This window comes from Colletotrichum lupini, chromosome 2 (assembly GCF_023278565.1).
Source record: "Colletotrichum lupini chromosome 2, complete sequence".
Classification (NCBI taxonomy): Eukaryota; Fungi; Ascomycota; class Sordariomycetes; order Glomerellales; family Glomerellaceae; genus Colletotrichum; species Colletotrichum lupini.
The window spans coordinates 647,239-662,348 of NC_064675.1; the positions used below are offsets into that span (position 1 = coordinate 647,239).

At 53.7% G+C, this 15,110-nt stretch overlaps 4 protein-coding genes across 4 annotated transcripts; 2 read left to right on the top strand and 2 right to left on the bottom strand.

Annotated features, from left to right (window-relative positions):
* Positions 1–127: 127 nt before the first annotated feature.
* Positions 128–711, top strand: CLUP02_02575 (uncharacterized protein; the record flags this gene model as incomplete). Its single annotated transcript, XM_049281606.1, has 3 exons — positions 128–231; positions 336–544; positions 599–711. 3 exons carry the CDS (start codon positions 128–130, stop codon positions 709–711), a joined length of 426 nt encoding a protein of 141 aa, XP_049138749.1.
* A 2,541-nt stretch (positions 712–3,252) lies between these two features.
* On the top strand, positions 3,253–6,515 carry CLUP02_02576 (uncharacterized protein; the record flags this gene model as incomplete). The annotated part of the gene is made up of 3 exons (XM_049281607.1): positions 3,253–4,178; positions 4,288–6,071; positions 6,139–6,515. 3 exons carry the CDS (start codon positions 3,253–3,255, stop codon positions 6,513–6,515), a joined length of 3,087 nt encoding a protein of 1,028 aa, XP_049138750.1.
* A 1,070-nt stretch (positions 6,516–7,585) lies between these two features.
* CLUP02_02577 (YEATS family protein) lies at positions 7,586–11,611 on the bottom strand (the record flags this gene model as incomplete). Its single annotated transcript, XM_049281608.1, has 18 exons — positions 7,586–7,635; positions 7,698–7,809; positions 7,877–7,944; positions 8,032–8,460; positions 8,527–8,738; positions 8,840–8,952; positions 8,992–9,177; positions 9,212–9,339; positions 9,692–9,854; positions 9,914–10,008; positions 10,067–10,195; positions 10,246–10,507; positions 10,586–10,738; positions 10,835–11,042; positions 11,084–11,133; positions 11,201–11,277; positions 11,342–11,384; positions 11,462–11,611. 18 exons carry the CDS (start codon positions 11,609–11,611, stop codon positions 7,586–7,588), a joined length of 2,628 nt encoding a protein of 875 aa, XP_049138751.1.
* A 594-nt stretch (positions 11,612–12,205) lies between these two features.
* CLUP02_02578 (uncharacterized protein) lies at positions 12,206–14,800 on the bottom strand (the record flags this gene model as incomplete). Its single annotated transcript, XM_049281609.1, has 1 exon — positions 12,206–14,800. The coding sequence occupies one exon, from the start codon at positions 14,798–14,800 to the stop codon at positions 12,206–12,208; it is 2,595 nt and encodes an 864-aa protein (XP_049138752.1).
* Between the last annotated feature and the right edge of the window lie 310 nt (positions 14,801–15,110).

Below are 15,110 nucleotides of genomic sequence, written 5' to 3' on the forward strand. Positions count from 1 at the left end.
TACTGAATCATGGAGTATCGTTGCAGTGGGATTTTGGGCGTTGGCTTCGGTATCCGTTGAAGAGCAATCATGACCGAAGCATGAGGTACTACGTTACGGCAGCTGATACACAACCCGGCATTCCAAGATGTTCGATGGAAGAATCCACTGTTGGCAAGTTGGTGTTAGAGCGGGGGTGCAAGTTGGCACAAGGCAATTGAGGCGGCCCATTGATGAAAAGGGGCACCTGTCGTAGGCTATATGTACACCTAGCTATCACATGGCTTTGACTCGCGATTCTCATTTTGTCTGCTGACTGTCTCTGAAACCTATGGACTTGTACATGTGTATCCAAGTGGACGGCCCGAATTCGTCAGATTACTCCTTAGGAGGGATCAATTCAACAAATACATCATTATTCGAGAGTATGTACGTGAGCCACTCCCATCCAGGGCACCAAAACAAAATTGGAAATACAGTCAAGGACATACACAGGCATACAAGTACAACACGCCGAGTGCGGTCAAGGAAGCTGGAGCTCTGAGCCAAAGTTTTGAGGCGGGACGTCCATTTATGTTGTAGACTCCCCCGTCCTGGTCCTGACTCCTGAGTCAAGTAGCTTCTCCGCGCATCAGCTTTTTTCGAGCCTTGAGCTACCCCGCGTACAGATACGCTGTCCCCGCCGCCCACCTCAGAGCAATGGCCAATATGTGGACGGGGATGATAAGATAGAGGGACGGAACCCACGCTCTATTTAGGCACTTAGGGAAAGGCATTGTGAGTGGTACCTGCGTAGAGTTTCATTCTCCCGGAGTCCTTGGCCGAAAGAGGGGGTCCCTTTTTCGGTTTTCGTTGATTAGGGGTTCTTGGCAGCGAATCTCAATTGTATAGCATGGGCAGAAATTACGGGTTTACTACGGATAAGCAAGTGAAGAGGTACAAGGTGAGGAGGATTGAACGGCCACGTAGTGCGCGATCACGGGGGTTGGTGAACGGACGGAGATGACGGGCATGAACCACGGACTCGGTGGACAGGAAAGAGAGCTCGGATGTGTTGGACGAATGTGAGAGGCGAGTTGGGCAAAACGTGACCTGGGTTCGCTGCGCCTCGAGGGGGGGGAACGTGACCACGAGGACGCGGGTGTGCTTTGTCGCGAGTGGTGGCGGTAGGCTGGGGGAGTTTTGGAGCTTGGAGTTTGGAGTTGGCGGCGGCCTAAGGTAGCTTGAAGGCAAGGTAGGCTGACGAGGAGAGTACGGGAGGTTGACGGTCCATGTCCTGCAGTGAGGCATGACGAACTGGTTTGTCCGTGACGGCATGCCTACCTATTTGTACAGAATGTATGTAGGTGTATGGTATTGACTCTTATGCGATTGGGTTGCAGGGATTTGCGGAGAAGAAGGATTATCGAGTAGGAAGCTGAGCCGGGTGGTAAGGCGATGGTTTTGTCGTTACTTCGCTACCGGTTGGTCCGAGTGAGTCCTCGAATGGGGAAGGACATTGGACATTGGAATTCCATCACATTCATGGTACCCCAGGTTCGGGTAGGTTCCCCAGACTTTTCTGCTTCAAGTCTCGACCCTCGGCGTGGGACGATGGGGTCACGGGATGCAACAAGTTGATTATTTTTCTCCTGCTTGCGTATGGATGGAATGGAAACGCGACACGCAACAGGAACCGCCGGCGTCCCCAGGTGACCTCACCTTGGCATTGCAGTGCAGTGCGTAAGAAGTACACCGAAGGCACCGAGGATCCATGTTTTGCTATTTTTTCGCCTGCGTCTCTGGCGCGGTGTACCGTTGTTGCGCCCGCTTTGGTGGTCCTTTTGGGTATCCTTCTTGGAGGACCTGGAGAGGGGACACCAGGCAAAATCGGGAAGGCAGGAACTGTTGCTTAACTTCTACAGTAGAGGAGGTTTTGCTTTCTTTCTTTTCTCTTACCTAAAGTCTATGGCTAGTTTGGGTTTATTATGTACTCGATTCAAACGGCCAGAGGTCGAAGTCGCGGTCGAGACAGCCCGTCTCGTGTTCGCTGTTCAATTGAGGGCAGATGAACGAATTGCCATGAGCGAATGAGAATCTCTATATTCTACTGCTAGATTTCCCACTTCTCATCCCTTCATCTCAATTCGATCTCGTGACATGCTAAACATTCTTCTGATGATGGTCTCCGCGGACCGTAGTGTGTCCCTTCCATTGTTACACAATCTTTTTTTTCCCTCTTTCCAACGCCATTTCCATCCCGTATTGCACTTGCACTCCAGGTAGCAATCGCGCCAATCATAGGTGGAACGCGAGACATACGCAACCCAGGGTACCTTGAGCCAATCCCCGTTGTCGATAAGGAAGAGAGGACGGGCTGTCCGTCCTTTCTTTCCTTCTTTGGAGATATTTTTGACCAAGACTTGCCTGGGTTGCCTAGCACGCCTGGTCGGCCTTGTCTGACTGAAGAGGTTCGCCAACTTACAAGTCTGGGTAGAGCAACGGCTAACAAGTACCCAAGGTACCTATTCTATAACCTCCCTACCTCTCCTCTGGCAACAATTGGCACCCGTCAGAAGCCAGAGCCGAGTGCGAAGCAGAGCAAAACGCACGAGCACCCATACGCCCTGTGTCTGAGGATTGTCTCTGGAAAATCCAGACGAAGGAATCGCAGCTTGAACTCCAGTTTGGTAAGGGACGCAGGCGCAACGCCCTTGCCCAGCCAAGAGAGGCACTTACCTCACGTACTGCGTAGAGACTTGGGTACGTATCTGCAGTTGGTGTGTTGCACCTGCCTACCTGAAGTGCCTTAGGTACAGTAAGTGAGGTGTACAAAGGTACCTTACGCAGAAGAGCTCCTTCTCACCTTATCCACGTCCCCCAACCCCGCACCAGGTGGACACCAGAAAAAGGTAAGCTCCCTGCCCCAGCCCACCTCGAGGCAAGTGCCATCCAACCCCAATGGCCCCAAATGCAACTTGCAAGCCGCAGCGTTGCAAAAAAACGAAAAAAGATGCGAGGACAAAAAAGCACTGACCACCACCCCCCAAAAGGACCGCCCAGCTGTCCCAAAGGTCCCAGAGGTCCCAGAGGCCCCAGACTCCCAGCACCCAACGTGGACCGACAAAAACCACCCACGCCCCGCCCGTGGTGGCTGTAAACCCGTCTTTTCCCCCTCCATAAACCCGTTGCAAACCGACCTGACCGATTCTATCCATCAAAGAAACGTCGACCGAGTCGAGCCATCCATCACCCCACGATTGCAGCGAGACTGCCCCCCTTCGCCGGCCCATCATGGCCCAATACCACAACACGGCTGCATCCAACCTGAGCCCGACGACCTCCAGCAATCCCTCCACTGCTACCGCGACTGCAAACGCTGCCGCCGCCGCCGCCGCTGGCCAGGCTTCCACCCCCCAGCACAAACGCGTTTATCAAGCCTGCATCCCGTGCCGTCGGAGAAAGGTCCGTTGCGATCTGGGCAGCGTCGATAATCCCCACGATCCCCCCTGCGTACGATGCCGTCGCGAGAGCAAAGAATGTTATTTCAGCGCAACAAGGAGGAAGCGCAAGGCCGAGGACGGCGAGGATCCCGAGCCCGAGGATGTCGATGACTACACAATCCGCAATGGCCGTAAGCGCGTTCACGTCAGCGGCAGCCCGCCCGTCGCCATCGACAAACGCCTCTACAGCGAGGTGCCCTTGACTCCAGGAGGCTCCATGGGCAGAGCCCAACCTCTGCGCCGCCCTACAGACGGTGATACCCCGAGCACCACGAGCCAAGCCGACAGCCGTCAGCGGAGTGACTACGTCGTCGACGATGAGCCCAACGCCCAGCTCGAGAACCGCGAGGCTCAGGATCTCATGCGACCCGGTGTCTACGGACCCCACGATGCTTTGGATCTGCTGTACAAGGCGGCTACGGATAGGTCAGTCCAGCTCAGCCATACCCAAGACGCGGCTGCTTACCACCCCCCGGCTCACAGCCCTGTGACCAACAACCACAAGCGTCACGAAAGTGTCGCTTCCATACCCGCCATACCTCAGCAGCCCGTCATCGTCACGCCCGGTGCGACCATGAAGCCCGTGGGCAATGGCAACGGACGGCCCTCGGTTCCCGTCGCCCTTGAGCCGCAACCTATTGACCCGGCTCTGACGAGACGTGATCTCTCCGGTGAGCCCGGCTACCAGGACGCCATCAAAGCCTGGGGGAGATTTAGGTTTGTCAGAGCCGGCTGGTTTTCCGCACAAGAAGCCATTGACTACATTGACTAGTAAGCTTATCTGCAATTGACCAATTCTCAATGATCCTAGGCTAACATTTCCTAGCTACTACGAATACCTGTCACCACTTACACCAATTTCTCCACCGACCTTCCGCAATCCTGCATCTCACATCACCTTGCTCACGGAAGAGCCCATCCTCACCATCACACTTCTCACCATTTCCTCGAGGTATCGCAAGATTCCCGGTACAGGTGGCCAATGTCGGTCCAACGCCATCCACGAGCAGCTCTGGACATATCTCCGGGGCATGATTGAGAGGTGCCTGTGGGGCCAAGAGGCATTCGGGGGTGGGGTCGCAGCTATGGCCGGTGCCTCATCTGTTCCTGACGATCAAACAAGCAGCACAGCGCCCTGGCGTGGAATGCGGAAAGGCAGTCTGCGAACTCTGGGGACCATCGAGTCACTCATGATCCTCACAGAGTGGCACCCGAGGGCCCTCCATTTCCCGCCAGCTGAAGCCATTGACGAGCTCATGCTTCCGTCATACGAAGGCAGTGATCTGATCAGCACAGACGAGCACGGCAATCAGCGACCGTCCGCTAATATCGGCGGTAAGCGCCTCGACAGCTGGCTCGAACCAGCCTGGAGAAGTGACAGAATGTGCTGGATGCTTCTCAGCACCGCCATGGGTCTCGCATACGAGCTTGGTGTGTTTGACGACATCGATGAGCTGCTGCGCGACGGTGCCATCTCCCGCCCCGAGTACGAGGAAGAGGTGTACCGTCAACGGGCGTACCGCATCAAGCGTCTTCTGTTGATCTATCTGTCCCAGCTCGCCGGTCGTCTTGGTTGGACAAGCATGGTACCCGAGGCCTTGCGCAAGAGCGATCCGGCGGTAACCCGTCGCCGCCCAACATCCACAGAGGGCACAACACCTGGCACTAACCCGTCGTCCATGTCAAATGCCTTCAACTACATCCCGGACCTGGAGCTCGATGATCAAATAATACATTGCTGGGCTGGCATAAGCAATGCAATGCACATTGGGAACGAAAAGTTTTTCAAATCTCGCAAGCACACCACCGATATCATCCAGAGCGGGAAGTACACTGAGATGCTCAAAGACTTCCATCCGCTGCTCCAGGACTGGTGGAAGGAATTTGAGCGCTTCAGGTTACCACCTTATATCAGACATATTCTGACCATCGAGTACGAGTATGTACGCATCTATGTCAATTCACTTTCTCTGCAAGCTGTCGTTGAACGGTGTACCAATAACGCTGGTCACACGGCGCATGCGGGACACGGCACTCATGGCAACCATAACGCCGGGAGCGCGGCACAACTGTCTCCCCAGACGCAAAATTACTTTGGTAAGCTGCCTCTGGGACAGCTGGGTGGCTTCGGCGCCAGTGATCAGGAGTACATCAAAGAGGTCATCAGCGGCTGCCGCAACTTGCTTCGGACGGTTGTGGAAGGTCTCTTGCCGGGCGATTATCTCAAGCATGCCCCCGTGCGGACATACTTTCGCATCATCAGCGGTGCCATGTTCCTGCTCAAGACTTTTGCTCTTGGTGCCCCACGATCAGACGTCAAGCTCAGCATTGACCTGATGGACGAGACTGTCAAGGCACTCCGCAATTGCATCGTTGACGACGTTCACCTGGGAATTCGATTTGCAGATCTTCTCGACTCCCTGACAAGCCGGCTCCGTAACCGTTTCATTCAGGCTCCTGCTTTAGGACTCGGGTCTGCGGATGGAAGGAGCCCGGATCCCCACGGGATTACCAACGGCACCGCTGCCAACGGCCAAGCAATCGGCGGTCCCGATGGCCAATCATGGGCGAACCACGCCTCAAAGTTACGTGACGGGCTCAACGCGCATGGTAAGCTTCACCTCCCTTTGGTCATCCACCACCTACCGTAATACCAGAAACTAACAGTAAGAATCAGACGACCCTGCCAACATTTCTGCTACACCCTTCGACCTCAGCACTGGTACCTTTCCCTATCCCTCAGGCTCGGCCTCAGTCCTGGGCCCGTCCACGCCGGCACCAGCGCCTGAGAACGGCGGAGCCACAAACACAACCAACAACGCACCGTCATCTACAACAGGAGGCATGGAAGGCCTCTTTGACTCAACTGACTGGAACAACCCAGGCAACGAGATGTGGTACCTGCCGCCCGGGCCGGCATTTTTCCAAAATATGGACAACACGGCTGTCGCCATGACGGCCGAGGGCGTCAACGTCGGCGGTCTCGATCTCCTCGAGTACATGGCCATGGATACTGGCTTTCCCGTTCTCGATGGTCCTTCATCCTTTCCCTGAACCAGGCAGGAGCAAAACGCAGTGAAGGAGGACTCAACAAAAAGTACATTCTCAAAACCAAAGGGAGGGGATCTAAAGGGGACCAAAAAAGATAAAAGGGCATCCGCAAGGTGTGACTGTCATTTATACACAAATTTGGGAGCAATGAGGCGCGGGGAAACTGCAAAATGAGGAAAACGGGCGACAATACTGCCTCGAAAGAAAGATGATGGACTGGCTGGCCAATGTAGCGATTTTGTTCTTGATTTTCTCATCTCTTACCAATTACACACGACCCGGGCAAAGTGGCCAAGGTCACGCGGTTACGCAAGCAACGCCCATGAAATTCGAAGGCAAAGGCTGTTCTCCATTGCATTGCACCTGGATCACCTTTTTTCTCATCGAAATTGGCACGGCTTATGAGAATATGGTTTCAGATATACCCTTTTTTTTTTCTCTTCTTTTTCGATACTTTGCCATCTTCAAGTCGGATGCTCATCGAGCAAAAGATAGTCTCCGATTCATAGTGCGGGCGGTAGTAGTTATACCAAAAATATCAAAGATGCGAATCATACAAACCTCTAGTCAGACATTGCGGCTCGGGATGTGCACAGCCTCTTCTCGCATACCCACGTCACGTCGACATGGTAAAAAAGCACGGTGAACAATATGATTACAACGAGGAGACTCAGAGCCGGTGTAACCTCGCAACGAAAGCCTCTAGTCTCTCTCTCTTCCCGTCTAGCCACTCCCGTCCAGTGTCGTTTCGTAGCTTCATTCCTGCCCAACACCCGCTCTACGACCCCCCACCCCCCAGAGACGCACAACCTCCCATCACATGAATGCAGTATGTCCCATTTCCCTTCCCCGCGAGTGCTTTTTATTCAGGTAGCATACACAAAATAAGACACAATACGCACAAGCACACAATACCACAGAAAGACGAGGGGCAGACCAGAAAAAGAAAATCCGTAACTAAAGCCAAGGAAAAGCAGGAAGCCGGTAACGCCTAGCCAGATGCCATTGGTAAAGCGAAGCAGAAATCCTTGAGCACACCCCATGCCCCGCGCCGCCCCTCACAAGAGAGTCCCTCATGTCGATTCGTCTGCCCGACTCGTGCTCGATTCGGTCGCGGGGAAAGCTGGCGTCGGGAGTGGTGCAGAGATAGGTGATCTTCCGCGAGCGGTAGGTAGGTAACCTAACTGACAAGGCCCTTCTTGCTCTTTTGTGAGGTCAGCGGCCGGTCATATATATCCAGCCCAGCCCACTTCCGAAGCCCATGCAGTCCCATAGATATTGCGCGCAAAGGCCAGTGCTTGTGGTTCAAAGATATTCAAGCCAAGGGCCTGCGGAACCTAAACCCGAACGTATTTTTGACTCACCAAGTAGTCCCACAGGAGCTTGGTCATCTGATCCGACATCGTATACAGATCAATGGAAAACTCTCCCGCTAGAAAAAGCTGTTAGCTAAAGCGCAACTCGGTGTTTGTAATTACCAATGTCGATCCCATGCATCCCCAACACAAGGAAAACTGACCGGCCAAGAGATCGACACCAGGGGAAGCAGGCGCAAGCTCACCATCGACATCACTCTTGATGTATGTCTCCGCTGTCTTGTTATCGTTGATGATCTGAATGACGCGGAGCAGGTCATCCTCATCCAGCTTCTCAAGCGCCTGGGCAATCTTTTCATAGTCGTACTTCTGGGCACCCTTCTTACCAGCGCCACCCTTCTTCTTGAGGCGGTCATCGTCTGATGGCAAGGGGCCGGTTTCGCGCAAAATTAGCTGCAGGGCCTGCGAGGGGTTCTTGAAGGAAACGGTATGCTCGGCCTCGTAGCGGTTCTTAGCGAAGTTGAGGTCGTGGCTGAGGGACTGCTTCGACTTTTCGGTAATGTAGCAATCGATCGTCATATCGAATTCACCCCATCCCTCGTTTTCACAACGGAAAGGAGGCTTGTTGAAGGCTAGAAGTGCCTGCGATCAGCGATCTGCAACAGGCAAGGTTGCAATCATAGGCAGAGTATACGAACTTTGGGTCGGGTTCTCAAAGGAAGGATGGAGGTTGTAGACGACCTTGAGGAAGCAGTCGGCCGGGTGCTCCTCACCATCCTCGCCGATGATGTAGACGTTGATCGACCATTTCCGCATGGGGAAATCCTCGACGGGGGACGGCTTGTCGCTAGAGATGAGGAGATAAAGATTAGGCGCTGGCGCTATGGTAGAAGGGGTGTTTACAAGTGAACTTACATGACATTCTGCTCGGTTACGAGCCTTACTTTCCTCTTGATCTCAAAGTTAGCATTGGAACGACGGGCCATGGTGGTAGTAACGTTGATGGACTACGGTGTAGCTGGGTCCCCGTTGAAGTTGGGGAGGAGGAAGGTGAACAAAGGGTATGGTATGCCAAGATCAGGTCGATTGGGTGAAGAATACGCAGTATTCATCCTCCAGGCTGCCTAGGAAGCAATCATGCTGGGCTAGCCGACAGCGCAAACTGTCAACGAGCATGGCGTTTGGATAGGGCGAGCTGGTGATGGTGATGTCGCAAATCGACGCGACGAAGCGCGCTGGGAGGAGCGGAAGGATTGATCGCAGTATCTTACCTCGACAATCATGATGAGCTGCTGTATCAACGCAGGATAGGGGTCAAGCAGGGTGTCGGGTTCGGAGAGGGGGGAGGTCTGGATGTGCACTGAGCAAGTGTGTGAAGTTCACCAGTTGGGATTTGGAGGTTTGGGACTGGAAGGCTGAGGGTGACGCTCGGGCCATGCAGACACCCAGGGTGTGGCTGGAAAGCTTACCGCGTGCAAGCGTGTTGCGTGTTGCGGGGAAGGAAGCAAGGACTTTAATTGAATGGTCGTCCCTCCTGCCCCTATACATGCCTTTTGCTTGCTCGACGTAATAATGTGGCAGACAAAGCCTTAAGGAGGGCTTTCTTATCAGCAGAACGTCGTATGTTAGATTGGCCATAGCGATAGCGCTCATCAAATTTATACACGCATTTTTGCAACAAATTCACAGAAAGACAGGTCGGCTTTCAAGTGAGGGGGTATGATTCATCCGCGCGTCTATCTCTCCTACTGGAACATCTGATCAATATAGAAGGGACTTTATTCTTGTTGATTTGTGCTGTGTAGAGTGTCTTGCTCCTAAGCCTTGATGCTATCCATCCGCGTATCAATGCTCAAAACAAACACCACTCGGTGCAAGTCTTTCTTGCACTCTTCAGCTTCTCCTCACCGAAGTGATCCAGCCTGCCTCGTATCGGGGGGTGTAAAAACAAGTTTGACAATGGTGCTAGTTTCGGTGTTGTTGCAGGGGAGTCGGGCCGTTTCGATGACAGCCCGGCGTGCTGGGCCTTCCATCTTCGTCTTCTCACGGAATCGGGAGGTTGTGGTAAATCTAAGACTCTTCGACAGCGGGGGCGGCGGGGGGCTCGCCCTCAGCGGCCTTGAAAAGCTCCTCGTTGTCCTTCTGGGCCTTCAGGAAAGAGTCCTTGAAGAGGTTTGCGTCTGTATCCTCGTTAGCCCACTGCCATGCGACTATTTTCAATACCGGCCATGGACTTACTTTCAGAGTTGGCGAAGCGGATGGCCAGGGTAACGGCCTCAGCCTCACCCTCGCTAACATCGGCGGCGGCGTTCCACACCCAGCTGCGATCGGAACCGACGTTGGGGGACAGCTTCATCTCAGGAACGACTAGTCATTGTTAGAATATTGGTTGTGAAATGAAGTCTGACGCAACGTACTGTAGTGGTTGGCGCAGACCTTGAGGGTCTTGTCACGGCGCATGACGAGACGGGTCTTGCCGTTCTCCTTGTGCTTGAGCAAGCGGACATCACCAGTGCCGCGCTCCTTCCACTCAGTGGTCTCCTTGACGAACTTGAAAAGCTTGGCGCGCATCTTGAAAAGCTGCTCCTCGGCCTCCTCGTTGGTGGCGACGTCGACCTTCTCCGTCAGCTTGATGACGGGCTCGAAGTGGACATCTTCGGACTCGGGGGCTTCATCCTCCTGGAATTTCCAACGTTAGCACAAGATCGAACACGCAACTTACCCCTGCATCGAAACAGAGCGTGCGATATGACGTACCTCGCCGTCCTTCTTTGCGGCATCGCGCTGGGCCTTTGCGCTGCCAGAGTTGTCACCGCGGTCCTCGTCCTCCTTCTTCTCCTTCTTGGCACCACCTCCGAACATAGAGAAAACGGAAGAGGAGGTCACAGGCTTCTCAGCCTCGCCGGTAGTCTGTGGACGATACTGTCAGCCATCCGAACGTGGCAATATGGAGAATTGGATCGCGATGCGAGCGAGCAGAGAGTGCGCATGCCTCCCGCCCGTCACGGAGAACCCGTGAGATGCGGTGAGCTTTAAATTATCTTCGTATGAGAACATGACGAGGGCGGGGGAGCGAGTGCGCGTGCGACAAAGGGGTGATCGTACCTCGACGGGCTTGGTCTCCTCGACCTTGGGCTCGGTAGCTTCGGCAGAAGACATATTGATGAGTTTTGCGAAGTAGTGGTTTTGGGGTGAAGTATGACGCTGTTTAGATCTGCGGGTGGGAACGAGGAGAAAAAACGTTAGCTCGTGGACTTTGCATTACGACCAAATCTGCCCCTCATCGAGCGGACGGGCGCGACGGCCTGCTCGTCATCAAGGCCGACAGGAAGCGGACTGCGGGGAGAAAGACTCAAGAAGAATGATACTTACCAGGGCTAGCAGTGGTATGTTCTGCAGTAAAGGGGGGGATCGGAGAGTGGAAAGCAAAAGATGATTATGTTTCTTCGCTCGAGGTGAAGTTGGGAGTGGGTTGGACAAAATGAGGAAACAGCCCCTCATTCAAAAGTCAACAACAGGAGGGCAGGAGGGGTGTCGGGCGGGCCTGGCCCTGGCCCTTGCTGTTAGGTGCCCAGGCAGTGGTCATCCTGCCATCAGCAAGTACCCCTCCACCCAAATAATGAGGAATTGTACATGCTGTCGCCGCTCCTGGCTCTGTGGGGATGCACCTAAGCCAAAGCCCAAGCTGGATTCGCGCAGCCAATCACCAAGCCTGCTGCCTTTGCCACTGGGGACCGGGAGTCCCTGATTTGGGGATGAGGATTTTGACGCTATCTTGGTCATTGCCCGGCCCTATCCGCACTATTGAACTGAATAATCTTACTAGATGATTAACTGCGACTCTTTTGCTCGCAAGCTCGAACTATGACCGGACTGACTTCACCATTGTAAGACCCTGTTGTGAGCTCTCAGACCGTCGTGCTTCTGTCAGTCAGACAGGTAGGAAGAAACTTTTCCAGAAACTACTCAACTTGGGACCAAGTTTGGACAACGGACACAAGCACACGGCATATCCAGGCACAACTTGTAGATGTAAAGTAGGGAGTTTTACGAGGCTGCTCGGAGAATCATTGCAGAAGCCTGCTCATAGTCTATCATTCCTGTCCATCCATTCATAAATACTGTAGCCGCCTCAAAGCGACTAGAAACTCGGGAACTCGGCGGAGCTTACCCTGACCTGCCTCACTTCGCCGTCGCAACTGCGAATAATATGTGGGAAGAGTGGGAGAGCGATGTGAATAACTAAACATTGAAGGGCGAATGAAGCAAAAAAGATGAGACAGCCATTACAAAACCCATACCGATAACTCCAGTTCCTTCAGTCCTTGTCCCTAACCGACCTCCAAGGTATCTCCATACTTGCGTGTAAAATCAGACTCATCCTTGCTGTCGGCACTGCTGCGTCCATCTAGAAAAGCCGGAGCCTGTTTGGCATCTAGCCGCCAGGCGCTCTCTCTTCCGACGAGCTCGCATCTCCTTCTTCTCCTTATCCAGGCGTTGGTTGTGGGCCTCCGTCGCTGTCAACCGCAGCTTTTCCATGTGCTTCTTGGCCTTGTCCAAGTAGACCTTATGCTCTTCCGTCTTTTGCAAGACCTTCAACGCCAGAAGCCGAGATTGAAGTTGGGCTTTCGTGAACACAATATTCGCTCGGTCTCTCAACTCTTGCAATCGCTGTGGATTTCTCAGGCTCTGCAGGTTCTCAGACAGCTCTGCAGATCCCTTGACGATGGCATTCGCAGCGTTCGCGGCCCTCGCGGTGATGCGGGTAGATAACCCTCTGGTATCCGCTACGATGGAGTCCAGGCTCAGGAGGTTGAGGCTTGAGAGGTCGAAGGCTCGCTCCTCTGCCTGATGTGCGACACTGTTTGCTGTATCAAGGACGTGGGAAGCCACCGCCTTGCCATATCCAAGACAACGCTCGAGGACGGTCTGTCCAAGGTCGACCACAAAGGTCTCATTGACCTTGGGCTTTCGAGTTGTATTGACCGCAATAGTGAGGATGCCATGCGCTTCCGACTTGGGGATTTCAATCAAGATTCCCTCGTCGGTCGAAGAGAATCTGGTCTTAATAGACCTCTCGCCCTTGAGGACATCGATAGTGATCGAATCTTTGGCAAGCCATGATGTTTTCGTGCCAGAGGGGATTTTGATCAGTATCTCATTGCGGCTGACCTTCTCCGCCGAGCATACGTAGGCTTTGTCAGGAAATTTGTCTGCAATGAAGTCGGCAAGCTCTGCGAAAGGTGCAACAGCCGTGTTGCTGGTTGCAGACGCTTTTTGAGCCACCCGAATCGTTGTGGTGGATAGATTGATCGTCGAAGTCGAAGTCGAAGTCGACAGTACTGTCGGGGTCAAGGATGACAGTGTACTAGCTGTGGTAGAAGAGACTGTGGAAAGTGCTGGTGTGTTTGAAACTCCTGTCAAGAAGTAGTTGGAGAGCAGTGCTGTGGCGATGACGCTAAGGACAAGAAACGTGGTCTGGCCCACGACCCATAGGTCGATATCTTCCACGGTCTCGACAGCGCGGCGCCAAGTATGACGAACAGTCTTGCTCACGGTGTTAGAGTCGCACTTGCTCTTCTTCCAGTCTGCGTGATCGTAAAGGCCGGTAAGGTAGGCCAGGTTTCGATTCATCTGGCGAGCATCGATGTTGAGGAATGAGGTCAGGTCGATTGGGAGCTTGATAGAAGGCATGGCCCGGTCAGAAGACTCCACGCAGATGTGGATAGCGTGCTGGTTGATCATATCGTCCCATACTGCATTAGGTTGATGGTGGACCTCGTCGTTTGAAATGAAGATGCTAGGCACGGCGTGCCTTTGCATGAAGTTCCATGCAGCATTCCGGGTGCTTCTAGCAGCCTCATCGTCATTCTCCGTAACGTAGAAGATGGCGACATGAGGCAGCGTCCATGAAGGCTCAATGATAGATCCACTGGGCGCAAAAGCAGACTGGAAAGTCCGATCACCGTCCACAGTGATGTGATAGACAGTCTCACCCAGGAAACGCTCGCCTTGGTAGACAACCTCCTTCGCTGCCGTGCAATTTTCGACCTTGATTTGGTATTGTGAAGTCTTCATCAACTCAACTTCGGGGACCTTGGGGGATCCCAGAGATGATATAGGCACAACGTTATAGATACCAGCATCTTCGCTGATGCCGCATCCATCTGCGGATGCAGATGCTGTGAAGGCCGAGGAAATCTTGTATATAATATCATGCCTGGCTGCATGGCTGCCCGTGTACATGATCCGGAGAGGTTCCTTCGTCGCCAGACAGTGTGACGCCATTGTTTGACGGACTGCTGCGATGAGACGCTTGTTCTGGTCTGGGAAGTGGAGTGTCTTGGCGATGGAGGTCGACTGCTCCTCGGTAAAGGTGTGAATGGTATGTTTGACTGACACCTGCTTGAAGTAGACTGGGTCTTGCGTCTCGTCAAATTCGATGGACTGTACCAGCGGGGTTTGCTGGCTGATGTCCATGGAGCTATCGATGCCCAAAGGCGGCGTCGGGACGCGGGAGGACGGATTGAGGAGGCTCTGCTCAGCGTATTGAATGGACGAGGCTCGAGACCTGTCTTGCGCGGCGTCCTCTGAGTCTTGCGAGTCCGTATCGGACTGGTTGGTCATATCCTCTGTATGTTCAGTGCCAGCGAGGCTGTGGACGTCGTCGGGGCGGGCATAGTCAAAAGAGCTCAACGACTCAGCTTCGGTGCCACGGCCGTCCTGGCTCTCGTCGTCAGTGTTGATAAATTCGTATGTGCTCTCGGACAGTGCCACGACATCTTCGGGTGCTTCTGATGGAGTCATGATGTCGGGTTCGCTGGATGAAATCCAGCTAGCCAGTTGTCGGTTTCCTTGTGGTCGGGGGAACCTCAAAGTCAGCTCGGAAGATGACAAGGTTGTCGACGCTGCCGGGCTGTGGGTAGATGTGTCGACGTCCGTGGTAGAATCGGCGCTGTGCTGCTCTTCCATACCGAGATAACAAGGGTTAGCCTTTTGTGTTATCCCGTCATGCCTCGGGAAGTCTGGGAGCTGGAAGAAATGGGATATGCTCGACAGTCGGCGGCTGTATGTGGTGGAAGGAATCAACGGAGTGGTTATGGTGGTTGTGGCGGTGGTGGGAGGATGGAGGGGTAAAGCGGGATATGAAGCAGGTCACGCTCGTGAGCTGACACAACGGACGGCGGTTGAGGGGCGTGGAGGGGTTGCTTTTTCTTCGGGACAAACGACCTGATCCAAGAAGTTGAACATCTAGGTAGCAAAGACGATTCGGGGATGTAGA